Source organism: Mesoplodon bidens, assembly GCF_964165515.1.
Source record: "Mesoplodon bidens genome assembly, chromosome: 19".
Taxonomy (NCBI): Eukaryota; Metazoa; Chordata; class Mammalia; order Artiodactyla; family Ziphiidae; genus Mesoplodon; species Mesoplodon bidens.
In genome coordinates this window covers 14,663,515-14,688,955 of record NC_138179.1, presented here as the reverse complement: position 1 = coordinate 14,688,955, position 25,441 = coordinate 14,663,515, and the positions used below count along the sequence as shown (strand labels likewise).

Here is a 25,441-nt window from a genome sequence, read left to right as displayed (position 1 = left end):
TTCCCAGGGCAGGGCTCGAACCCGTGTCCCCTGCATTAGCAGGCGGATTCTGAACCCCTGCGCCACCAGGGAAGTCCTCCCTGCTGTTCTTAGAGTTCTCTAAAGCTACAGTGGGTGAGAGGGTCTGGGTGGTGATCCTGCCACTCCGGCTGCTGGGTCTTGAGGAAGGTGGAGGTTGAGATCATGCAGAGCAGCAACAGGAGAGGCCCTTGATGGCTCTGGAGAAAACAAAGTTTAAGCAACATCCTTATCCCTTCTCTCCATCCTTTGAGGCATATCCTGGCTTTGGAGCCTGGTACCAAGAGAAATTGAGAGGTGTGATGTGTGGAAAGTTAGTGATGTGGCTGTAACATTTTTTTCACACTCTCCTGGAATTGTTTTTCCATCTCTGTTCCCTTACAGGACTGTGATCCCCAACTGTTGCCTTACAGAGTGTGTGTGTGTGTGTGTGTGTGTGTGTGTGTGTGTGTGTCGTGCACCACAGTACTGCTGTGGAGTGTTTGTGCTGCGTGGAGCGTGGGCAGCAGGAGTATGGGTCTGTGTTCTGGGTGGTGTATGTGAGGGGCGTGTGCATGTGTGCGTGTTGCGTTGGTCCGTGTGGTGAGTAGATTTTTTTACCTGCGCTAGAGTGTGATACATGCATGTGCAGTGTGTATAGTATACTTAAGGGTGAGAGGGCTGTGCGCTGTGAGGGGCGTGTGTCGTAGGTGACTATGCGTGCAGCTTGCCCTGCTCCCCGCATGGGGCGCATGGGGCAAGCCTATGGAGATACGACATGAGGTTGCAAGAGGGAAATAAAGCACTAACACACACAGGAAGAGCTCAAAAACCTTAACTAGTATAATAAATATTTGGGGGAAGAGTGACCACGATTCTTTGGCTCTATGTTGATGTCTATATTGGGCAGTATTGTCTCAATATAGGGTGCCCCATGGGGGCTAGGAGGGGGCGCTGTGGGTGGGCGCCGCAGCGGAGGTTGCGAGCCGACATCACGTCTTCATTAGCTGGGCTCCAGTGGAAGGGCCTGCGGATGGGGAGAGAGAGCGAGAGCGAGCCCGGCCTCCCGCCAGGGAAGGAGGGACCTTGCAAGAGCCAGGATGGCGGGTTGGAGTTTAGAGGGAGTAGCTCCCTAGGCCCGCGGCCAGGGGCCCGAGTGTAGACTGGGCGGGGCTAAGGGCAGCGGCTGGGTTCCGAAGGATTGGGAGGGGCCCGGAGGTTGAGCGAATGGTTGGGGCGGGGCTAAGAACGGGGTTAGGGGCGGGGCTAGGGTCTGGGGGTAGGACTAAACCTGGAACAGACCTGGAGAGGAACTAGGGATGGGACTGAGGGCTGGGCCTCAGCGGCCGAGCTAAAGTTTAGGCCTAAGATAACGGGGAGGTGCTAATGTTAAAGTTGAACAAAGAGGGAGAGGCCCGGAATGAACTGGGAGGACCCGGATGAAGAGCGCAGCGGAAGCTCAGACTTGGGCTAAGACAACGCAGCCTAGAGCGGAGGGAGGCGGGAGACTGGGCAAGCATGAGGCGGAGTTAAGGGCTGGACTGGGGCGAAGCTGAGATTGGGGTTTACGTTGGACTCGGCCAAGCTGAGGTTCAGGGTTGGACTTCTGCGAGGAAGAGTCTTGTAGAGACGAAGAACTAGGCTGAGAGATATGTGGGTTAGGACGACACTGAGGATTGAAAGGTGGACTAAGGAAAAAACTGAGGACGATACCAGCTGGTGGGACGAGAGCAGCACCGGTAAGGAGTGGACGTGGCAGCAGATTAGGGGAGGGCTTCCAGCTGGGGGCGTGGCATGGGGGCTGGCTTGAGAACCCAAGGGGGGTGTGGAACCTGAGAGAGCCCGACGAAGGAGGCGGGGCCAAGGAATGGCTGGGGCGGAGTTAGGATCTGGGGGTGGGCTCACGTCGAGACATGGACCAATGATTGAGGACTGGGGTCCTGAGGACCTGGAGGACCGCCTGCGCGTTCAGTTGGGGTGGTCCGGTTGAAGCCAGAGCTGAGGCCTCCGGTTGTAAGGCTGGAAGGCGTTGCTGTGCGGCACCGGGGTCCCAAGCCGCTGCCCAAGAAGTGCGGGGCTTGGCTGGAGCCCATGGTCCAGCGGCCAACTAGTCGCCGGGGCTGGGGCGGGAGGTTTCATTGACTCCGGGGCAGGAAAAAGGCTGGAAGTTCCGCCTCCAGATGTGGGCGGGGCCAGGGAGGCATTTCCAAGGAGACGGGAGCTGCCCTGCCTTGCTCCCTCCTCTTCCCTCCTTGCCTTCCTTGGTTACTCCCTCCCTTCCTTCCTCCTTCCCTCCCTCCTTCCCCCGTTCTGCTGCCCGGGTACCCCAGCTGAAACCCTACCCCTTGTGCCGCAAGGTCGGGGGGAGCGCCTCAGCTCGCCAGACTGGGAGGGTTCTGTACAAATGAGCATCACCTGTGAGTTTTGAGTGTTAGGCCCCTGCGCCAAGAATAATACCCTACTGAGAAAGAGACCACGAGCCTCCCTCTTCCTTTTAAGCTATCACTCTCATTCATTATGAAGTCCCCTCTGTGTTCAACTTAAGTCACTTCTGCTGAGGAGCTCTGGACTGCTGCTTCAGTCGGAAACTCCGACTGAAGGTCTGAGGAGAGTTATTAAATCCCTCCCCTTGGCAGAGTTGTAATTGTCAGGGCTTCTTGGGGGTGTCGGGGGAGTTAGTCAGTGGACCCTGCATATAAGCCTCTTCCATGGTGACTGGAGAGAGCAAGGAGAGTTTGAATCCTGAAGCTGGCTCGCGCTCCTCTGGCCTGACCTTAGGGTCCAGGCTGGATACGGGAGGCTATGGAGTCAGGACTGAGTAAAACCAGAGGGTGAGGAATTGGCTATATTAGAGTTGAAAAGCCGGTGTAATGGGAAGTGATAGCTGGCAGGACAGGTTTTGGATAGGAACCATACGTAGACAGGCTGAAAGCATAGACTGTGGAGCCAGGAAAACTGGATTTGAATCCTACCTCTGTCATCTGTTAACTTGTGTCTTTGGACAGGTTACTTACTGTAAGGCTGTCTGTCCCCATCCATAAAATGGACTTTGGTGAGGACTTAGAATCAAAGGCATATTTTAAAAGCCCCCCGCCGTCCCGAAAAAAAAGCCCAGCACAGTGCCTGACATTAGGAAGATGCTCATCCAAGGTCAAGTCTCCTTCCCTAGAAAAGTCCCCAGGTTTGAACCCTGAGCAGAATCTCCAATGCCATAGCTTCTTTGTGGCTCCAGTAGGGGCTTTATTCTCTTCTACTCACGTGTTCATTCAACCAACCAACATTTACTGAGCACTTTCCATGTTCCAGGATCTATAGATACAGAGGTGGATTAAATATAGGCCTTGTTCTCAAGTTGCTGTAAACACATGAAGTACATTGGCGCAGGGTAAAGGGGCAAAAGAGAAGTGTGACCCATTCTACTTGCATAGCATCGTTCTTTCCAAGATGAGCAGGTGTTCCTGGGGAGTGGGAGGCAGGAGAGAAGGAATGGAAAAGGGCGGGGTGGGAGGAGGGATGGATGGACAAGAGGAACTTATAACAGAAGAACCAGGGCCTGGGTCCTGGGGACCAGTTCTGTCCCGATAAGGAGTTCTTACCTCATCCTGAAGGCAGTGGAATGCTATTAAAGAGGAGGAATGTGCTGAACCGGTTTGGCTGCATTGTGAGGACTGGATATGGTGAGACAGAAGTCAGGGAGGCCAGGCAGCAGGTTACTCCAGCTGTCTTGGTCAGAGATAATGAAGGTCTAAACCAAGACAGAGGCAGATGTGGGGGCAGGTAGGCATGGCAAGACTTGGTCATCAGGTTGGTGAGAAGTGAGGGAAAGAATGATCCCTAGATTTCTAGCTGAGGTGTCGCTCCCTGAAATGGAAGATACAAGAGGAGGTGGTTCATGAAGGGTAGGGAGAAGATGGTGGGTTCATATGGGACATGCTGGTTTGATGTTTTGGGAATGTCCAAGAGGACATTGGCTACATGCTCAGGAAAGCAGTCTGAATTGGAGACCCAGATTTATGTCATTTTATTAGTGGATGTTGAAACCATGGAAGTGGATAACATTATCCAAGACAAGCCTGTAGCTTCTTCTGAGAAGGAGACCAAAGACAACCTTGGTAATCACCAATTTAAGGGGTACAGCAGAGAAAGAGGGGGCAGCAAAGGAGTTAGGAAAGAACTAAAAAGCTGGGAAGGAAGAGAGATGAGAGGGGTCTGTCATGGGAGCCAAAGGAACAGTGTGCAGAAGAAAGAGACTGATTGGTCAACAGGGTCAAGTGAGATGAGACTGAAAGAAGGCCACTGGGTTTGGCTATTAGATCACTGGTGGCCTTTGCCTGGGCTATTCTGCTAGAGGGGCTGGGATGGCTGCCATGCTGTAGGTGGCTGGCGTAGAAGAGAGAGGTAGAGACTGAGCTCACTTAAGTAGGGATGAGGCTTCCTTCACTGGTGCCTAGTAAAGCTAATCCATCCGTTCAATGAGGGAGTGAATAAACTTGGATTGAAAAGGAAGAGGGGTGGGATATGCAGTGGCAGAGTGAGAAACAGGGTTCATAGAGTGTTTTGTTTGAAGATGTTCATAGCCTGTAAGGAGGAAAAAAAAAACCCCAAACGCTAAAGAGGCCGAAGGCGAGAATTCTGGCTGGGACCTAGAGTTCAGGTGCTTGGGCAGGAGGAAGGAGGGCCACTTCCCCAGGCTGGAAGTTGATGAGGGTGGGGGCAGCCATAGATAATGCTGGTGAAATTTTGTGCTGAGAGGAACAGAAGCAGGGTAGGAGTTTCCAGGAAAGTGCTTGGAGTTTCATTCATTCTTTCCATTAATTTTGAGTACTTCCTGTGCTGTGGAAAATAGAAGGAGCTCACCAGGGACCAGTAGAAGGATGACCGAGTGCCACTGAAAGCCCAGCTGAAGTCCCCAAGCAGTCAGCTACCTTCCTTAAGCAGGACTCAGCTCCAGTACCCCAAAGGACAAAGCTAATTGTAGGAGGAAAAAGGAGGTGGCAGACTCTACCCTGTGGTTGCTGATGGAGCCGCTGCCGGTTGGAGTTGTCTTTGGGAACACCCTGGGACAATTCCTGACACTGTCCCTTCTTGCCTGGACTCTGGCTCGCTCCTATTCGTGACTCCAGATTCAGCTCCTGTTATGCTTCTTCCAAGAAGGTCACCCCATCCCTGTCTCAGTGGGTGTCCTTGTCCTGTCCTCCCACAGGCCTTCCTCCCCACCATTTCCCTCCCTACCAGTGTCTGCCTCACACTACTGTCATGCACTGTGCCACAGACCTCTCCTGCCTCTCCCCTCCTCGTCCCCTCCCCCAGCCCCTTGACGGCAGGGACTGTTGTGTCGTTCTTTTAATCTCTGCATCTTCTGGGGACTGCACCTGGAGCTTCTCAGGAAATGTTTTTTGAATGAATGGCATGGGGAGGGGGGCTGCTGTTTTACCTCTCTGTACTCTCTCAGGTATAAACAGGTTACCCATCTGGGAGAGAGGACATCTGCTGGCTGGTGTGGCGTCCAGCACTGACGCATCTACCTTCTCCTCGGAAGGTGGGTCTGTCTGAGGGATCTCTGGCCCCAGGGGTCCCCACCACCCCTCACCTGGTGGTAGGCAGAAGGGAGAGAAGTGTCTGGTCCTGAAGGGGTCACCCAGCTGCCCTACCCTGAGACCCCTTCTTGTGCCAGACAGAGAGGGCCACTCCTTCCAGGAGGCCACAATCACCCCTTTCCTTTGTACGGCACTTTATGTATGGTGCACCAATATCTTTGACACATGTAAACTGAGTCCTCCCAACAACCCTGCAAAATAGGTATTACCGTCATCCCCATTTTGTGAATAAGGAAAGGAAGGCTCAGAGAAGGAAAGTAACTTGCCCTAGGTCACCCAGCTAGACTTGGACTCAGGCCTGACTACAAGTTCAGAGCAGTTGCCACCTTTGCTCCAGTTCAGCCGTGCTGGAGAAAGCCCGAGGTGGTGGTGCAGGACTCTTACTCCGCCTGCCTCTTATCTCCCTGAGATGGAGAAAGGGCCTGGGAGGAGGGGAAGCAGAAAGGGCGGCCACTAAGTGGATCAGGGGTGTACGGGGGACCCGGGCCCCCCAGAGCCTGCTGGGGGGAGGGAAGGGGAGGAAGAATGGAGGAGAGGCTCAGACCAAGCTGCCGTCTCATCTCTCAAGTACTTTAAGGCCACTTGGAGTAACACACCCCCAGCCTGATTAGCTACTAGCTGGTGGCCAGTGTGAGGTCTTGCCCCAGTTCCACCCCTTGTAGGGGCTGGATAAAGCCACAGTCCTCCTGGCCTGTTTGGGGGGCGTTAGCCAGCCGTAGCACCCCAAGCCGGGCTGCCCTGGAACTTGCGAGTGCCCGCCCCCTTCCTCCTCTGGGAGCGGGTGGAGCTGGAGTTCAGGGGGAACCTGCAGGAAGGTGCCTTGTCCTCTCGGCACAGGGAATCACTTCATGGGCTTGTTTTAGATGGTGGCCCAAGGGGAGAGCCATTGGTAGACTGGGGCCTTAGGCAGGGTCACAGGTGAGGCTGGGAGACACCAGTGTGTGCACAGGGCTTGCATTCAGCTGAGCAAAAGAGGTAGGAACCTTTCTTCAGGCCTTTCCCCTAATCCCCAGGCCTCTCCCCAGCAGCTTCTCCCCTGTGCCCTGGGACATGGTATCTGTGTTGCCTACAAGGGGTGGACTGTTCAAGTCTGTGGCTCTAAGGACTGGGGAGAGAGAATGGATGGGGGATGGGAACTTGATGAGTAAAACAGAAGGGAAAGAACCAAGAGTGAGTCTGGGAAAGGGGAGAGAAGTGAGAGTGAGAAAGGTGTCAGAGGGAGGAGAGAGGAGGAGGGAAAGGGAAGAGTCAGCAGGAGAAGCCAAGGAACGTGACGCACTGGAGGCCTAGCTCCCCTCCAGGCTTGAGCTGTTATGCTGCAGCAGGCCCTGGGGCTGCAGTGGCTCCAGAGGCCGTGAGAGGTCGGACACTGGCCTCCTGGGCCCGTGTGGGGCAGGCGTAGGAACTGAGGGTGCTGCTGCTGCCAGCTTTTTAACTGCCGGGGACTCGGAAGTGTGCCCCCCTCTGCCACGGCGAGAGGGCCCTCCCTTACCCAGGCACTCCGTGCAGAACTCTGAGCACTGGGTGAGGGGCAGGCAGGAGTCAGCAGAGGGCCCTGGGGAGGAAGGTAGGCTCCCACAGAAGGCAGGGGAGGGGAAGAGGCAGGTGTCACAGGACAGCAAGGGGGACTTGGTGAGACGCTGTCCTGAGAGTCTGCGAGGGGCAGGCAGAGTCACACGCAGTGGACTGGGGAGAGGAGAGCGCTGGGCTGAGTTACCAGTACTCAGCAGTAGAAGCAGCCGTGGGGGGAATTCCCTGGTGGTCCAGTGGTTAGGATTTGGCCCTTTCACTGTCGGGGCCCAGGTCCAATCCCTCGTTGGGGGAACTGAGATCCCACAGGCTGCATGGCGCGGCCAAAAAAAGAAAGAAAGAAAGAAAGAAACAGCTATGGGGGAGGGAGGGACGATGGTGGCAGCAGGTGAACTTGGTGAAGCCTTTAGACTGAGCTGTGGGGAGGGAGATCCGGGTATGTTGCCGCTGCTGCGCAGTACGACCCAGACTCTTACCCCAGACTCCTACCCCGCCAGGTGAACTCAAGGACACCGACAGGTGCTGCTGGAAACACAGATAGTGCACCAGGCACATCATCCATCCCTTCACCTCTTACTATGGCCACCACGACGTGCACCTGCACTCTATCAGCCACTGTGACTGTGATTCTAGGTAAGGGCCCTCCTCCTTGGGAGACCCACAGCCCAGGAAAGACTCCTGGGTAGAGCCAGATCCAAAATTTTCACTGTGGTTCCCTGCTTCAGCTTTGACCTGGTGCTGCCAGCCCGGCCCCAGCTTTTGTAAACCTGGCTTGTGTTCCAGGAGCCACGGGGAGGTCTTTTGGCAGACCGGGCTGAACCCAGTGGAAGCCTGCTGTCCCTCAGTCTCCTTGCTCTGGGCCACTGGGGAGTCATGGAGGCAGGGGAGCCAGCCTGAGTCCCCTGTGTGGCAGGCAGAAGGATTGCTCAGAGAAGACACATAGCAGTTCCAGAGATGTGGGCCTAACCTGCTCCCAAGACGTGGACTCGGCCTGTTTCAACATCCTCCAGTGCCCATGCTTTGAGCTCATCCCAGAGGGAGAGTGTGTTGGAGCCGTTCTGGTGTGGCTGGTGAGTGCCGGCGGGCTGATGGGGGTCACTGGCCCCCACACTCCGTCAACCGTCTTTCCCTGTTCTCCTCTCCCCCAGGTGCAAAAGCTACAGGCCTGTCTCCGTGGCAGTGATCCACCATCCCATCCACCGTGAGTGTGGGGCAGATGACGACCTAAACCAAGAAGAGGAAGAGGAGGAGGAGGAAGAGGAAGAGGAGGATGATGAGGAGGAGGAGGAGGAAGAGGAGGAGGAGGAGGAGGAGGAGGAGGAGGAAGAAAGCAAGCCTCCCATCCCGACCCACGTGGGGCCCCCCGCCCTCCCCACCAACACAGGTATGGGCATGGTCACAGGTAGCCCTGACCTAGCAGCTCCCATCACCATCTGGCATTCCGAAAGCCCCACAGCGAAGTCCCAGGGCAATAAGGTGATCAAGAAGATAAAGAAGAAAAAGGAAAAAGAGAAAGACAAGGAGGAGGAGATGGACGAAAAGGCAAAGGTGAAGAAAAAAGTCAAGAAGGGCAACTTGACTAAGAAGAAAAGCCCAGTTAAATCAGAATCACCTCCAGACTTAAGCCGATTGTTAAGCCCAAGAGAGTTGGCCAGGATGTCAGAGTCCAGCCCAGACAGCCGGCAAGATCTGGAGAGTGAGGACAGTTACAATGACCCTGGGTGGGAGGAACCCTCCAGTGAGGATATTGTGGAGTTTTCATCAACCAGGAAGAGAGAGAAGAATAGGGTCCATGCCAAGAAGCCCGGGATGAAGACCTCGCCAGTCAAGAAGGTCAACAAGAGGAAATCTTCCCCAGCATCAAACCCCAATCTCAGTTGAGGCCAGGGCGACCAGGGTGAAGAATAAATGCGATCATGCCTGTAGCTGGCCCCCTGCTTCTCTCTCCCTCCAACCTGGCTACTTCTGGCGGGGAGGGGGCAGCCTCTGGGCATAACTGGAGCCAAGGGGCTAAGGAGCTGCAGGTGTTTCTGAAGGGCAATCCATCTTTCAAGAGGAAGCCCAGAGAAGGCAGGTGGGAGGGCAGGGAAGGGGCACAGCCTGTTTCTCTGTAACATCCTAGGTCCAGGGCAGGAGAAGAGCCCCTCTGGGTGGGAAGGAGGCTTCCTGTCTACTGGGAGACAGGTCAGTGCAAAATCCACTTGGTGATAGGCATTGTGTGCAGCGATACCACTGATAAATTAAGCCTTTTAACCCACTCTGTGCCGCCTTGCCTGGCCTCTCCCTACTCTAAGTGGCCTTGGGGCAGGTGCTGGTGGCATCAAAAGGAACATGAGCCTTCCCAGCTGGTGTGGCCCTGCTCCTGCTAGGCCCTTCTAGGCCTTTTGTGCTGAAGGGAAAGGAACTGAACTCCTGTCAGAAGGCCAGCCCCTTCCCCCAGCTCTTGCCAAACAACAGCCAAAGGGATCTTGAATGAAGGAGAGCAAGGCGGGAGCTCTTCAAGTTTGGGCAGCAGTGGCCTTTTCTGACTTCTCTGCTGAGCCCCAAGCAGAGGAAAGGGAGGGGAAAAGCTTTGCTTTCGCAGAGCTGACAGGCAAAGCTGTGAGGTGAAGCCCTAGTAAAGAAACACAGGGAGATCAGTCCAGAACAAAAGAGGCAATGGGGCTGGGGGAAGCGACTAGTCAGCTCTCTTCGCCAGGGCTGTGTGTGTGTGTGGGGGGACCAGGTGAGTGGGGGGGGCCCATCCTGGGGGAGATACACTTGACTCACGTGGAGGTACTGTCAGAGACCAAGGCCCAGCCGGCAAAAAGGGGAGAGAGAGGTGCAGGGTTCAAGTGGAGACACCCAGATTGACTTGTGGCCTTTCTCCCATGTGCCAGAGAAGACTAGAAGGCACAGTGGATGGGGTGGCTGTGTGTGAGTGTAATAGCAGCTGCTAACATTTCCTGAGGCCTGATGAGGTCCCAGGCACTGGACTTAGCACTTCACACATTCTTTCTTAGTCCTCACAGCTGCCCTGCTGAGCTAGGTATCATCATCTCCATTTTACAGATAAGAAAGCTGGCTTAGAGACAACAGGAACTCGCTCAAGGTCACAGGGCTGGGAAGTGGAGCAGGGATGTGACCCTAGGCAACGTGGTACAGAAGCCACCTGCTCCTCTCTAAGTCCGTGCCTCTCTGATGGCCTGGAAGAGGGAGTCAAGGGAGCCCTCAGAGCTCCCAACACTGCTTTGAAAGCTCCCCCTCAAGAGCTGGAGAGTTGGGGAGAGGCTTCGCCAAGTGCTCTATAGAAACACTGTTTATTCAAACGACGGGCAGGAAGCGTGGCAGCAGGGGGTAGGGGCAGCCAGGTGGGGCTGGGCAGGTTAGCACTGCTCCCCTACGTCCCTTGTGATCCTGCTTTGATAGCCATCCAAGCTGTTGGTATCAGGGTCAGAAATACCTTCCCTCCTCTCTCCTGTCCCAAACTGAATAAATAGCATTCCTCTCCCCACGAGAGCTGGGGGAGACTCACGTGCCGAGCTGGTGCTCCGTCACAGCCCAGAGTCAGGTGAGAGCAGCAGCTCAACATGGCTTGTAGGGAGTAGAATACAGAACCGTTCCACTCTCATTTTCTTCTTCCTCTTCCTCCTCCCTGCCACACTCCCTTCCCAGCCTGGTCCCAGGACAGGTGGTCGGTGAGGGCCTGGCGTGGGAGTATCGTTGCCTAGCGTACACTGAGCTCACGTGCGCAAGGCCATCCAGACTGTCACCCATCCAGGCTGACCACCAAAGAGAACGTCAATTCACTCCACTTTATGGACAGAAAAGGAGGGGCAAGGAGTGAGGCAGTGGGCAGCCAGGCCTCTCCCAGCCTCAGAGGTAACCAGAGTCCTAGGAGCAGGCCCTCTACCGATCCATCTCGTCCAGGAGTGGGGTGGCGTCGCCAGCAATAGACATGGGGGTGCTTTCGATCATAGGGCTGGGGGAGGGCCGAGGTGTCAGCCGCTGCTTCTGTTTCCGCCGTTCTGCCTCCCTCTCCTGCAGCCACTGTTCCGCCATCTTCCCCCAGTCGATGGCTGCATGGCTGTTGGACCTGGGAGGGAGAGCAAGGGCCTTTGAGACCGGGACTCTCTAGAAGAAAGCCTTCCCAGCAATCACTGGTGAGCGTCCGTTCTCGCAGAAATGGACCTCGCCTCTATGGACAGCTGCCACACTGTGTTCTTCCCTCTTCTCCCAGAAAGCAGTCCTCCTGGGGACATCACCTGGGTCGTGGCTGCCAGAAGATCCAGAGCCCCTCCCTCTACTAATAACCTGTTCTGTGCCACCATCTGTCTACTTACTTTGGCTGCTGCTGCCGTTGCCGGGAGCTGGAGGAGGGCTGGGGCTGGGCCTGGGCGGACTGAGGGGTGGTGCTGGCCTGTAGCTGGTGGTACTGTGGTGTGGTGATGGGCTGGCTTGGGGTTGTGTAGGAGTAGCTGGGGGTCATTAGTGGCGTGGCCACCGGCTGCTGGGCTGGCGTCGGGAACACCTGGAGAAGGGTGAACAGTTGAATCGGGATGGGTTTTGTGCTTAGTTGGTTTTCCTGTGAATTTCTGGCAAGCTGAAAATTTGGGCTCCGTCCAGAGCCTTCCAGCTGACCCTCTCCTGAGCAGTGTGTGGTTCTGAGCAGCAGAGGCAGGCCAACACGATGGGACCTGGCACAACAGGGTGCACCCTGGACCACCTGAGGTTGCTAGAGGCTTGAGGATTCTAAAGATCCCAAGAGACTCTGTGGAAAGGTCAGAACTTCTCTCATTCCCTTTCCCCTTAAATGGGCCTGAGAAAAAGGAACATCTGCTGGAGACAGTTCCTAATGCTGTGGTAGCCCCCTCTCCTTATGAAGGCCCTCGTGGTGGGCACTGCAGAGGCCAGTCTACGCACACAGGCTGGTAAAGGATGGCCGCTCCCTCTCACCCTTCCCCACCCTCTGCAGGGAGCTTCCTCCCCAAGCCACGTACGTGGTAAGCGCTGCCGCCCCCTCCACTGCCGCCGTAGCCGTACTGGCTGGAGGCCCACTGCGCTGGGGTGGCATTAGGGTTCTGGCCTTGGCCTGTCACGGCAGCAATGGCATTGAACACCTGTGAGGTCATGTTCTGGGGCAGGGCGTTCACAGCCCGTGTCAGATCTGTAAGCACACAGAAGTGGGAGATAGGCATGTTAGAGGTAACAGTCCTTCTAGCTCCGTCCCTCTTATCCCCAGTCCCCGGCACGAGCTCCTTACCTGCAAGGTTGATGTTGGCTGGGGTAGCATTGATAGAGGCAGGTGTCCGGGTCCTGCTGCTGCTACTGGGGGTGATGCCTGTAAGAAATGGCCCAAATTATGTCTCACCAGAAACCTACTTCTGGCTTTACAACCGGGGGGCTGGGAGAGGTACTGAGGTGGGTGGAAAGAAGGGAAGCTGGGGGGAATTCCCTGGCGGTCCAGTGGTTAGGACTCTGCGCTCTCACTGCTGAGGGCACGGGTTCAACCCCTGGTCGGGGAACTAATATCCCATAGGCCAGGCGGTGTGGCCAAATAAATATATAAATTAAAAAAAAAAAAAAAAAAAGGGAAGCTGTACAGGCAAAGTGGAAGATGGAATAGGAATTAAGAGAACTACAATGACAGCCTAGGCCTCAGCCCCTCCTGTAGAAGGCTAGTGATTATCTTGACTCAGCACTTAGGTGTCCCTCAACCACACTCCGGAAGTCAGAGAGAGTAGAACTCACCTGGTACAGGATCCTGATAATGATCCTTAAACCATCTGAAAAGGCCATTCACAGTCGGGAAGATTTGGCCCCGGTACCGGAATCCTTCTGGAGTCACTGTTACATATTCTATCCTGGGATTTTGGGAGGAAACATACATCAGATACCACTTGTGGCCAGCTGTAAGAGAGCGGCCAGAGCAGACTTCCACCATGTGAAGTACCCACACTGGGTGCTGGGGGAAAGGAGAGAGAAAAGAGCCAGTCCCTGACCCTGTAAAAGGAGGCTGCACTCTGGGTGAGGTGAGGAGGGCACAGCAGAGTCCAGGCAACACCAGGAGTCAGCAGCCCCTGGTGTGCTATGTTCAGGCTGCCAGAATAAGCCTTGCTGGGGGCTGGGCCACCGTCCTGCGCTGCAGTATGTTGGCAGCACACTGCAGGTGAGGGTTACTGAGATCACAGAGTGTCCGGGTTGGGAGGCGCCTCCCAGGGCAGCAAAGCACAGCTCCCCATGAGCCGGAATCTGGAAGTGCTTCTTGACGGTGGTTGGTCTGCCCTTACTTAACACTTTGCCAGAGCAGAGAGTGGATCAGAGGATGGGCTCTGGGTTCAGACCCAGTCCTTGTTCCAGTTTTGTCTCTGTCACTCATCACCTATATGGCTTTGTACCAACTTACTAAACCTGAATCTCAGCCTCATTTGTAAAATGAGGATAACAGCGCTTAAAACCCATAGCGTGGGTATGAGGAATAAATGAGACAACACATAAAGCCCTTATCACAACACTTAAAAACAAGTTGTGCTCAATAAAGGATAGCTGTCAACAGCCAACAGTCAACGCTAAGTATGGCAATGTGCTGACTCATATTAAGCTGAAACCTGCTTCCTAGATCTTCTACCCAACTGTTGTTCATTCTGCACCGCAAGGAGTTTGTGCCCCTTTCCACGGGACGCTATCATGTTGCCTCTGCTCCTGGTTAAAGTCCCCTGTTTGTTCAATTGTTCCTCATGGGATAGTTTCCAACCGCCACATGGCCCCGGCTGCTATCTTCTGGAAGCATGCTGGTGAGTCAGAAAAGGCTTCTTAGAAACAAGCGCAATATTCCAGAAGTGCCCACGATGGTGCAGGGTCCAGAGTCCAGAGCTTCTTGTCCTCTGGCCTCTGAGCCCCTCCTAATAGAGCCCACACTGTGCATCATGTGCGAGCAGTACAGGACTAAGAGCAGAAAGGCACAGGCCGTGGCCAAGGACCAAAGGGAGGATGGGGGAGTAGGGAAGGCTAGTATGGCTATCAGTCTGGGTAACGGACACAAAGAAAGCAGGCCTAAGGAAATGAGACTTTGTCTGATGCAGGGTGAACAAAGGAGGGACTCAGATAGAGGAATGCCTAGGAAGGCCAGCCTGTCAGTCATACACAGAAGGGAGCGGAGCAGGTTGGTGACCGCAAGAGATGCCTTCCTGACCGATCCCCGTTCAGCACAGGCTCACCACGGCAACGGTGAGCCACCGTGTGCTGAAAAGCCCTGGTGAGGGAGAAGCAGAGAGCGGAAGGAGTGACCAGTGCGTTGGCCCCCATCTTTGCCAGTCAGGTGGAGAGAGCGTCTGGTGATTTCTGTCACTCTCTGGGCGGGAGAAGAGGTGAAGGGAACTCCTTTTCACAGGGTTGATTAAAGCACCTTTCTTATTCAGTCTGCCTTTTGCCTCTAAATCATCACCCTCTTTCCCCACCTCCAACCTCCACCTCCACTCTAAACAGATACGAGGAGAAAGGCAGTCAAGCAGAACCAGAGAGAGTACTGTTTGGGGGCCTGCTAGCCTATCTGTGGACCCCAGTGGCAGCACCTTCTCAGCACCAGTGCTCACCTGGGTTTACCCCGGGGCTGGTATCCCAGTAGGAACTTGCCGGGCAGTTCCTTGCAGGCACAGATGAAATAGGGAATGAAGGTGGGCTTCTCCTTCTTAGTTTTGATGAGCAGCTCCTCTAATTTCTGGGGGTAGAATGAGGGGGAGAGGTTGGGATAGCAGCATGCTTGGTACACAGTGTCTGGCTCACACATGATGTACACCTCCTTCACCAGCTGAGCATCCCCTACACTGAAGGGAAACCATACATCCGTAAGTGACTGGGAGGTGTCATCCCTTGCAGGGCCCTGGGCTCACCTTACGGTCCCCACCACTGCAGTCCTGATAATACTTGTGGTTCAGAAGGTCCCGGGCAAAGGATGCCATAGGCTGAACGTAGCGGGCAACAATCTCATCCAAGTCTTCAAATTCCTGTGGCAAGAAAACGGCCCCGACTGTCATATCCAGAGCTGAGATTCGGCCTTCCATCCAGTCCACTTGGAGGAGAACCCACTGGGGGGAGGAGCGTCCCAGCCCTGCCGCAGCCGCACTCTGCCGCAAAGTCCCCTCAGTGTATCCATCTGTTTGAGTCATGCCCAGATTTATTAGCTTACACGGCACAAAAATCCTTTAATTCATAACTTTAGTTCTCCCTTAGTGCTTGGGAACAACAGGGGGCTCCATAAGATTCCTCTCCACTGAAAACAGGACAAAGAAATCTGGTGTGTGTGTGTTGTGCACGAAGTGCTTGCATGTGTGTTCTCTCCTCTTCCTCCAGAGGTTCTCTAAGTCTATTTTAAAATCTGGAGGACAGGGAAAGAAGTGAAAAATATACAAAACTGATATCAAATTACTCATTTCATAACCAACCTCCTGTTTTGTTGCTCTGTGTAGCTAAAATACAATGCATACCAGTAACTCAGGTGAAAGTGGTTTGTTTCTGGAAGCGGGAGTGGGGATGCTAGCGCAGGCAGGGGCTGCCTCTCACCTCACTGTTGATCCACAGGGTGGCTCCCAGGCTGAAGGCATTTTCCTTGCCCTCTTCCCGCACATCCACGTGCTGGTATATGCCGTCACTGACCTTCCAGGTCACTGTCAGGTGATTTTCACCCTTGCTGCTCGGTCGGATGATCACGTCACCCTGGTCCATGGTCTCCATCATTTTTTCTGCTTGCTTAAAATTTATATTATAGAAGGACGGGTGTGCAATCACTCGCTTGATATATGCTGAAGAGAGCAGGAAAGAAGTATAGGTCAGGTGATGGGACTGGGAGCCAACAGCCATGGGACAGGCCATGGCTTAATTTCTGACCCACTACTGAATTCTGAGACTCTTTCACCCTCTCTGGGCCTGGATTCTCTGATATGAGTGATATGTTAACCTGGGCCCCTGGGTGCTGAGAGAATGAAGCTTTAAGAGTCACAGTGCATTAGCAAAGAAAATGTGACCCAAGAAGACCCCAGCTTCCAGCCCTGCCAATGGCTCCCTTTCATGATGCCTCTGGGTCTCGGCACCTCAGAGCTGAGCGCTCGCTCCCACTGGGAAGCTGAGCAGTCAGCAGTGCACCCTGCAGAGGGAGAGCTGCCAGGACTTGGGGTGCACAGGCATGGTCGTGGGCACACTCACTGGTCCGCTGTTGCTTCCGTTTCATGTCCTCCTCCTGCTTGTGGTCTGCTGCTTCAGCGTCAAAGTCATAGTAGGTGTCCTTGGGCAGTTTCCACTCGTTGTTCCTGTCCATGAGGTCTGAGGTGCGGCAGGTCAGGTCTGCACTAAACTTCTCGATGTCAATCTTCATGATGCGGCAGTGAACAGTCATTCCCACCTAGATCCACAGAACATTTGAGCTGGAAGGGACAAAGGTGGTCTAGCCCGATGCCCTATTTTACACGTGAGAAAAGCAAAGTCCAGGCAGAAAGGTGGAGTGACTGCCCAAAGCCAGCCAGCTACTGAGTGGCAGATTAGTAGGAGTTCAGGGTTGAGTTTCGTCTGCAGACTACAGTCTGTGCCCTGTACTGATGCCTCCCACTCTAGGCAGAAAAACCAACTGAAGCCTCCTGGGACATATTCTGTCACTGGTAATATTCCCTTTTCTCATAAAGCTGCCTAATTGTTGCTGCTAGGATGTGATCCAAGTCTGGCTGCCCTTTTTGGAGGGAAAGCAAAGTAGTAGCTATTTTCTGTACTTTACCCCTGATTTGAGCCCTTCTGTCTAAAGAGTAACAAAACCCAGTCATCTGCATGGCTCTCCTTCTGAAAATCTCCCTAGCTTCATTTACAGGCATACCTTGGAGATACTGCAGGCCAGTTCCAGACCACCGCAATACAGCAGATATCACAATAAAGTGAGTCACAAGAATTTTTTAGTTTCCTGGTACATATAAAAGTTATGTTTACACTATAGTCTACTAAGGGTGCAACACTATTATGTTTTAAAAAATGTACATACCTTCGTTAAAAATTACTTTATTGCTTAAAAATGTTAACCATCACCTGAGCCTTTAGCGAGTCCTAATCTATTTGCAAGACTAACATCAAAGACTACTGATCACAGATCACCCTAACAAATATAATGAAAAAGTCTGAAATACTGTGAGAATTACCACACATAAATGTGTGACACAGAGACACGAAGTGATCAAATGCTGTTGGGGGACCTCCCTGGTGGCGCAGTGGTTGGGAATTCGCCTGTCAATGCGGGGCACATGGGTTCGGGCCCTGGTCCGGGGGGATCCCACATGCCGCGGAGCGGCTAAGCCCGTGTGCCACAACTACTGAGCCCATGAGCCACAACTAGAGAAGGCCCACATGCAGCAATGAGGACCCAATGCAACCAAAGATAAATATAAAATAATAAATAAATTTTTAAAAAAATGCTGTTGGGAAAATGGTACTGATAGACTTGCTCGATGCAGGGTTACTACCAACCTTAAATTTGTAAAAACAAACAAACAAGCAAACAAACAAACAAACAGTATCTGCAAAGGTCAATAAAATCAGGTATGCCTGTATTCAGAATGTCTTTCCCCAGCCTTCCTAAGTCCACAGGCTCAGGGGTTCACAACACTTAGAACCAGGGAATTTGGCAGATCTGGTACCAGCTGTATCACTAACGAACCAGCTGATCCTGGAAAAGGCACTCAAACTTCTCTGAAAAAAGAAGGTAGTATTTCCTTCCCCATCAGGCTGTGAGATTTGAGTCAACATATGTAAATGTCAAGGGCTGGTATCTAGTGTGTGCATAATAAATGGCAGCTCTGACAAGAGAACACTAGAACAGAAAGGGAGCTTAGCCTTTCTGCTTCACAGCACGTAACGCTGGGCCCTGCTTCCTGCGTGCCGGACTAAACCACAGCTTCCCACACGGGAAGAGAGAGCCCTCTCTCAAAGGGCTGGCAATCTGATGAAATTTCACAAAGGCAGGGCACAAAAGCTGCTCCTCATTCAGACAGACGGTTCTCGCCCTGACTTCACTCAACTGGTTATAAATCCTCCTGAAATGCTCCCCACCAGGAGCCACTGGGAACCGAGCCTAACTCCTGGTGGGGACAGCCCCAAAGCCAGCCTGATTTGGGCAGCTGAAAACTGCACCAGAGGCCTTACCCCAGTCATTCACCTACCTTCACTCGCTCCTCCGGCCGCTTCACCACCTTGTCACTGAGGAATTTGGTGGGGATGAAGCCAGTGACACCATTGTCTAGCCTTGTTTTGACACCGATGGCCTGGCCTGGGCATGAACCACTGTCAAAGTGGTTCCAGACCTAAAGAGGGCATCAGGAGAGGAGCTTGATCATTAAGATTCTGGAGATCACACATTCAGAGAAGAGCTGCCAGGAGTGCTGTAATTCATTTTACCATTGACACTGGCATCGTGATGTGAGAACACAATGACTTAGCCACCCAGCAACACAGAATTTGAATATTCCCAAAGTTCCTTGACTCATAACTCATGTTTGGCACCACTGGCCATCGGACCAATCTTTTATGGTCATATAATTTTTATGTCCCTCCAGCTACAACTGAAGCCCCTCCCTCCCATTCTGTTCTGACCTAGTGGGCATAAGAAATCTGTCAGTCTCCTCAGAACAACTCATTTCAGTGAACCAAGCACACCTTGGCCCTTTATAACCTGGACAAATCTCACCAGCTTCTTTTATTGGGTAAAGTGAAGAAACTGTCTATTTTACAGTCTGCCTAAATAACATGTGAGGATCCAGAAAAAGCTTTCAGGATGGCTTTTATGAGTTCTAACCATGAGAAAAGCAGATGATGTCTAGAAGAATGTGGGAAAAGTTAAGACGTGTGTGGACAATGAAAAAATTGAAGGGAGCCTTACAGATACCTTCTAACTAGCATAGGGACACAGTGCCTACACTGTACGTGAGAAATGCATATATCCTCTTGTCTCCACTCTGGTTGAGCTACATTCTCAGGGAACGGGAAACAAGGATTAAGGGTTGAGCGAGAACAGAAAAAACCACATAGATCATTTCTGACTAGCATACAGAGGGACTTCATGTTAGGCCTATATGCATTCCAGCCCTCTTCCTTCTTTGTGTATTCACTTGGTAAAGGGTCATCTAAACTATCCCCATTCTTGGTTCCTTTATAGGGCACTGAGACCATTCAATAAAGGAAATTCAGTGTTACCATGGTAACAATGCAGCATGTACCTCGCTTAGTTCAGGGAAATTGTCCTGTTGACAGAAGGGGCACTGCCATAGCCCTGTCTCATCGTTGCGGATCGCCTGGTCATAGCTCTCACCCTGCGGTCGCCTGTGGGCGATGCCAGTGACGTTGCAGATAATGAGCTTTCCTGGAGGAAGGGGAGAGGAGGAGAGGGAAGGGAAGGAGAGAACAGGAAGCAGGCTAAGAGAACTGGAGAGGTAACTCCTTCCCACCAGCCGTTTAGTGACAGAGCTTCTGTCCTAGAGCATCTCCACTGATTTCCTTCACATCCTCGAAAAGGGAGATCTTCCCCTCATTTGATGACAGGAAAATGGGGCCATAAGACTGATCCTATGAAGACCCCACAGCAGCAGGTTAAAAGCATAATCTGACCTTGAACTCAGCTTTGACTTCCAGCTCAGGGCTCTGTAATCTTCTTAAAAGTTTCCCTGGTCTTTCCCACCTACAGTACAAACCTGCCTCATTCTGCTGGAACTGTTGCTTGGTTTGAATGTGTACATTGAACGCATCCCCTCACCCCTACATATCCTCCTCCAGCTAAAAAACAGACACAGAATTTACCAATGTAGAAGGTCTCTGGTGTTTCTTTGGTTAACATATTGAAGATTTCCTCTGTGTTGGGAGAGCGATAGGCTGTCCGGAGGTCCTTATACCGACAGCTCAGCTCTGCTCGGATGTCATACAGAGTGATGTGTTTGTCACCATAGCCCTGGGGAAGAAGCCCCCGTCAAGAAGAGCCTTGCAACTGCTCCCCAACTGAGCCATCAGGGGTTTCGATGAAAGAAGTAAGCCAGTTGGCTCCTGTCAGGGTTTCTCTTCTTTCCCCCTAACACTTACTAAAGGACTAAAGGAGGTTTTCAAACTTTTTCTTAGCCATGGAACACTGTTCTGATAAAAATGCCTCACGGAACCCCAATGTGTAAAACAGACAAATGCAAAGCCGCACCACTGGAAAGGAGGAAAGAGGGCCTAGAAGGAAACCCTGCTACTCACCCCCTCCCAGCTCCCTCGCAATGTGCCCCCAACAATGACTACAGCAGTCTCCGAGACGTCCTCGGCTCCTTAATAAGCAGACTGAAAACTTCCTTGAGAAACCCAGTACAGCACGGGGAGGGAGAAGGACCAGGTCTCCTACACTAGCAGTATTAGGGCTTCTCTGAGGACTTGCTGCCTGAGTCTCCTCTCAACCAGGCCACTTGGGATGGTTTCTGTGCCAGCCCTTCTACACTGTCACCCACCTGCCTCTCCAGTTCTTCTGCAAAGGCATCCAAGTCCAGGTCCTTGAGTCGCTCTGGGTTTTCCAAGATCTCCTCAAGGGCCCCTGCAGGGTTGGCATCCTCGGCTGATTCATCATATTCCAGAGCATCCACTGCCATCTTCCTGGCCCACTCATAGGTCTCAGGGTGAACTCGGGAACCATCAAGGACTTCAATATATGAGTCAGTGCTGAAGGAAAGGCAGAAAAGGGGCAGGATATATAACGAGAAGCTTCTAGTAACAACCCAGATGTCCACCAATGGGGAACTGGTTAAATAAACCAGGGTACCTCCATACAATGGAATACTATACAGCCATTAAAAAGAATGAGGTAGATCTATGTGTGCTGACATGGAAAGATGGCCACAATATATTGATACGTGAAAAATGCACTGCAAAACACTATGAACCGTATGATCCCATTTTTGTAGTAAATGGGTAGTTAGTAAATGCATAGCAAAAATAAAATTTAGAAAAGTTGTAGTATACATCAACTTGTTATGGTAATTATCTCTGGGGGGTGGGATTATGGGGGACTTCCACTTTCTGCATAATATTTCTATATGTTGAATTTTATATCATGAACTTATATAAGTCTTATAATAAGATAAAACAAGAAGGGGGAAGAAGACCTTTGAGAATTTGCTGACAGCTACTTTCCCCCATAAAGCCTTCCCAGGCTGGTCTTGCCCGTGCACTCACATGGACCTATGTTATTCGTGGAGTGTTACAGCAAAGCTGGGTGGAAAATGAAGTTTTAGAACTTGAAGCCTATTTCCCCACTGATTTCCATTACTGAATGAGGAGCTATGTGCCCGTGGAAAAGATCCTCCAAAGACTGAGTTGATAACTTCTGGAGAGGAAGAGGTCAATAGTGAAGTCCAAAGTCCAAGTGAATAGAACTTTCTCTCAATAACATCATCTCAAAACATACCAAATCTCTCTCCCCCTTCCTGATGCCTCAGACCCCCACACTGCTTCTCCACTGCCCCTTCTATTCCCACCGTTATCTAGCCACAACACACCATTAACAACAGAACAAGTATGTGTTTACTGAACCAAGTCTTATGTTTTCTGTCCTTGATTTTATAAACTAAGTTGGTTCTTTTTATGTTTCTCTCACAAAAAAGCTTCACATAATTGAACTGATCTTTTCCATAGGTCAGAGGCTCTTGACTAAATAAAGGTTCCTCACCTTTGCTTTAAAACATTTCCTAATTTAAACAGCTTGTGGCCCTTTGACAGCCCTAATCCCTGAATCCCCGAAGCAAAGCCCAAGAGAATTCCTCTTGGCCCACCCAGGCAGAGGGCATCACCTGTCCCCCAGGGAGGCCGTGTCGATCTTGAGGAAGCCAGCGCAATTCATGAAGACTTTGGGACCCATGTGGCACATGGTGACCAGCTGGGTCCGGCTCTCGAGCCTGGTGTTGTTCTGTTTCAGGATCTAGAAGAGCGGACTAGAGTAAGCTGGAGCAGTAGGCAGGCCCCACCTCCCAGCCTGCTTTCAGGTCTTTGCAAAACCCTCCATGATGGGAATTTTGCCGCCACACCCCGATATCTACCTGAGCACTACACCATACTAACTGCTACTAAACAAATTATGTTAAAGAACTACACTATGCCAAGCAAAGATAATACATACCTAATGTATTGCTTCAAAGTTAATGATACAGTCAAGTAGCCACCCCATATTAAGAAAAAAAAAATTACAAATACTCTTGAAGATCACTACATACCCTCCTCTGTATTGAAATCCTTTTTTTCCACTGGGGAAAAAACCCCGACTTATCCTGGGCTTCCCTGGTGGCACGGTGGTTAAGAGTCTGCCTGCCAATGCAGGGGACACGGGTTCGAGCCCTGGTTCAGGAAGATCCCACATGCCACGGAGCAACAAAGCCCATGTGCCACAACTATTGAGCCTGCGCTCTAGAGCCCGTGTGCCACAACTACTGAGCCCGCGTGCCTAGAGCCCGAGCTCTGGAACAAGAGAAGCCACCGCAATGAGAAGCCCGCGCACTACAACGAAGAGTAGCCCCTGCTCGCCACAACTAAAGAAAGCCTGAGTGAAGCAACAAAGACCCAATGCAGCCATAAATAAATAAATAATAAATAAATATATATACAAAAAAACCAAAAGAACCCACTATCCTGAGGTCTGTGTCTAGTACACTCTCGCTTTCCTCCATCTCTTTTAAATCATGGCTCAGGTTATGTTTTCCATGAGCCACCACTGTACAGTAGTGAAGACCATGACTGTGGCCACCTGGTCTGAAGTCTGACTCTTGACTCTCTCTAGCTGGATGACTCTAGGCAAGAGGTAAAGTGCCTTTACCTCTTTGACCTTGGTCTGCCTGTCAAAGCATATTGGCAAAGTAAAGGTTCAATGAAATAGAACTTTTCTTTTTTTCAATCCTACCTTTAGGAGATGGGTCCCTTTTCGAGGTCCCAGGCCACAGACATATTGAATTAAGGCCTGGCTGTAGGGGTGGGCAATGGCACGGTTGACATCGACTCCAACCTCATTGACTCGGTTGATAAATTCACAGTACAACGCGTTGAGCAGCTCTTCTTTCACCACATGCTCCTGTCGACACACAGCAGGCAGGGATAAGGTTACTGTGCCACTCTGTCCACTTGGGCCTATCTGTCAAATCCTACTCACCTGCAAGGGGTGAAACTTGAGGCATAGGATGTCTTCATCAGAGCTGCAAACCTGGGCAAATTCAATCAGAGGGTCCTGGATACGCCGGGCCAGGGAGACTGCCTGTCTCAGCACAGGAGGGTAATCCCGGAACTCTGCCTAGAGTCAAACGAGGGTCAGCAGGGCCATATGTTCTCCTCAGCTCTAACAGCAAGAGGAAATCCAAACCGCCTGGCTTTTTAAGTCAGTTTCTCTTCTCTGGGACCATTTTTCCTGGGACCAATTTAATCTCTGGGGCTCCCAATCTGAACCATGACTGGCACAATGGAGATCCTCTGCATAGGTAAGTGAACAGGTGCAATCCTGTGCCCCCATAATCTTTGTTTCCCCAACTGCCTGGGATTGATAGCTCTTGCCTGGGCAGGGCCTAAGGGTGGGGGCTCCAGCATTACCTCTGATTTCTTGCTGTTCATATAGAGAATGGCCAACTCATTGTCAATCAGCTCCACCCCAATAGAGGACAGCTGTTGACCTTGGTCCAGCTCATGCACAATGCGCTTCACATCCTCAATCAACATCTGGGCGTCCCTGGAGGAATGAGGGGTGCTGGTCAGGGATATTTCTGGACAGTTTCTCAGGGATGAACAATCTCATGGCTGGGAGTGGGGGAGGAGAGCACTTTGAAGACGAAGAGGTACAATATCCCCAGGGATATCCCCTGGGGATGGGGATACTACCAAGGCTCTACACAGGCGCATGCCTACTCTGTAACAGGGACAGAGCAGGTTCAACAATAAAGGATGAGTGGCTTTAAGCCAGGCCTGGCCCAATCCCCCGGTACCCCTACCTGTTCTCTCCTGCAACTGTCACCACATGAGGCTTTTTGTTCAGGAGGAATTTCTTTAGAGTTTCAATGTCTTGAGCCTGGAGTGAAAGAGAATTGGAGCTGAATGACTTTGAGGATAGAGAGATTTCAAGCACTTCTCTCTCCCTAAGTAGCCTGAGACCTTACAAGACCACAGAACAATGATGCAGTGCACGTTGTCAAACTGGAAGACAAAACGAGGGGACTAGGACCTCTAGTTTGAATATTGTACTTCTGTTAATATTTCCTAAGATTATTATTACACTTCTGGCTTATGCTTGAGTTGTGGTTAACTAGACATACTTAGGTCTTTTTTAACATAAACCACTGCCTGGCAGTCAAGACTATCCTAATCTCCATTTTAAGATTTTTCTTTCTTTTTTTAAGAGCTGTTCGTTGAAAATTATTTTTTAGAACGGAGCTCTGTCAATAAAATTGAAAGACACCTTTACGCTAAAAGAAAATCAGACGCATATACGTGAGATGAATTCAAATTTCTCTTTCCCTGGTAGAAACACAAATGCTAAAGCAGGGAAAAGATTGGCTTAATGCCACAGTGGCTTTCAGCTCCTGGAACAAGCTGACCCAGATGCTGGTAAAACCAGAGGCAGTTATGGCAGCTCCCAGAAGCACATAAGGCCTAGGAACTGGCTTCAAGCCAGAAGGAAATTCTGCACTAGAACTTGAGTGCCATCTACTGCCTACAGAAGTGAGACTTACCCCAGGACTTAAGAGGTCAGGGACCAGGTCAGAGATAATCAGGGTCTTGCACGGGATGCTGCTTAGACCATAAACTCTTATCCCCACTGAACTATAAGATGTGCTCAGGTGTACACTCGGCACCCCGTCCTCGTCACTTGCCTTCTTCTCCCGTTCTTCCTCTCTCCACGCAGCCCGCCGTTTGGTAAAATGAGGCAGCCGGAGGAAGTCTGTCACTTCTCCTTCACCGTTGACCAAGGCACAGAACACAGGGTGATCTCTGCCAGCCCGACCGGAAAAGAACCGGGTGATCATCAGCAACATGAGGATACGAGTAAGAGAAGAACGAGGCTCGGGAGACAGATAAGGGTGATGCCAGACAGGAAGTTACCTGGCAGAGGAGAAAGCAATGCCTAGGACTCGGATGCCCTTCCCTTGGTTCTCATCCATAAAGTCATCATCTTCCTCTACCTGTTGGTCCGGCCGGTAGGGTGCCACCCTCAACCAGTTGTAGAGCTTCCGACTACAGGCCTGGGGAGGAGGCACACCAGTCACTATGGCCAGCAGGCCCGCCAAGTATGTTAAGGAAACAGATGCAGGCACACGTTTGCAAAGGTC

General features: G+C 51.9%; 2 protein-coding genes across 3 annotated transcripts in view; one reads left to right on the top strand and one right to left on the bottom strand.

Moving 5' to 3' along the window:
• Nucleotides 1-1,310: 1,310 nt before the first annotated feature.
• PROCA1 (protein interacting with cyclin A1) lies at nucleotides 1,311-9,784 on the top strand. The gene is given in 7 exon segments (XM_081220325.1): nucleotides 1,311-1,736; nucleotides 5,450-5,536; nucleotides 7,622-7,662; nucleotides 7,666-7,757; nucleotides 8,038-8,160; nucleotides 8,162-8,194; nucleotides 8,273-9,784. Coding segments are annotated over 7 exon segments (1,197 nt in total). The 5' UTR covers nucleotides 1,311-1,648; the 3' UTR covers nucleotides 9,006-9,784.
• A 623-nt stretch (nucleotides 9,785-10,407) lies between these two features.
• Nucleotides 10,408-25,441, bottom strand: part of SUPT6H (SPT6 homolog, histone chaperone and transcription elongation factor) — a 32,210-nt gene continuing 17,176 nt past the window's right edge. For both annotated transcript variants that reach the window (XM_081218462.1, XM_081218461.1), the window contains 20 exons: nucleotides 25,215-25,354; nucleotides 24,986-25,103; nucleotides 24,107-24,183; nucleotides 23,712-23,847; nucleotides 23,281-23,418; nucleotides 23,035-23,202; nucleotides 21,935-22,062; nucleotides 20,600-20,807; nucleotides 19,923-20,070; nucleotides 19,346-19,488; nucleotides 18,293-18,433; nucleotides 16,302-16,497; nucleotides 15,663-15,901; nucleotides 14,993-15,106; nucleotides 14,696-14,820; nucleotides 12,855-12,967; nucleotides 12,367-12,444; nucleotides 12,104-12,270; nucleotides 11,447-11,634; nucleotides 10,408-11,199 (listed from right to left, as the gene is read on the bottom strand). In XM_081218462.1, coding sequence (XP_081074588.1) covers nucleotides 11,013-11,199; nucleotides 11,447-11,634; nucleotides 12,104-12,270; nucleotides 12,367-12,444; nucleotides 12,855-12,967; nucleotides 14,696-14,820; nucleotides 14,993-15,106; nucleotides 15,663-15,901; nucleotides 16,302-16,497; nucleotides 18,293-18,433; nucleotides 19,346-19,488; nucleotides 19,923-20,070; nucleotides 20,600-20,807; nucleotides 21,935-22,062; nucleotides 23,035-23,202; nucleotides 23,281-23,418; nucleotides 23,712-23,847; nucleotides 24,107-24,183; nucleotides 24,986-25,103; nucleotides 25,215-25,354 — 2,952 coding nt within the window. In that variant the 3' untranslated portion in view covers nucleotides 10,408-11,012. The remainder of the gene's footprint in view (nucleotides 11,200-11,446; nucleotides 11,635-12,103; nucleotides 12,271-12,366; nucleotides 12,445-12,854; nucleotides 12,968-14,695; nucleotides 14,821-14,992; nucleotides 15,107-15,662; nucleotides 15,902-16,301; nucleotides 16,498-18,292; nucleotides 18,434-19,345; nucleotides 19,489-19,922; nucleotides 20,071-20,599; nucleotides 20,808-21,934; nucleotides 22,063-23,034; nucleotides 23,203-23,280; nucleotides 23,419-23,711; nucleotides 23,848-24,106; nucleotides 24,184-24,985; nucleotides 25,104-25,214; nucleotides 25,355-25,441) is intronic.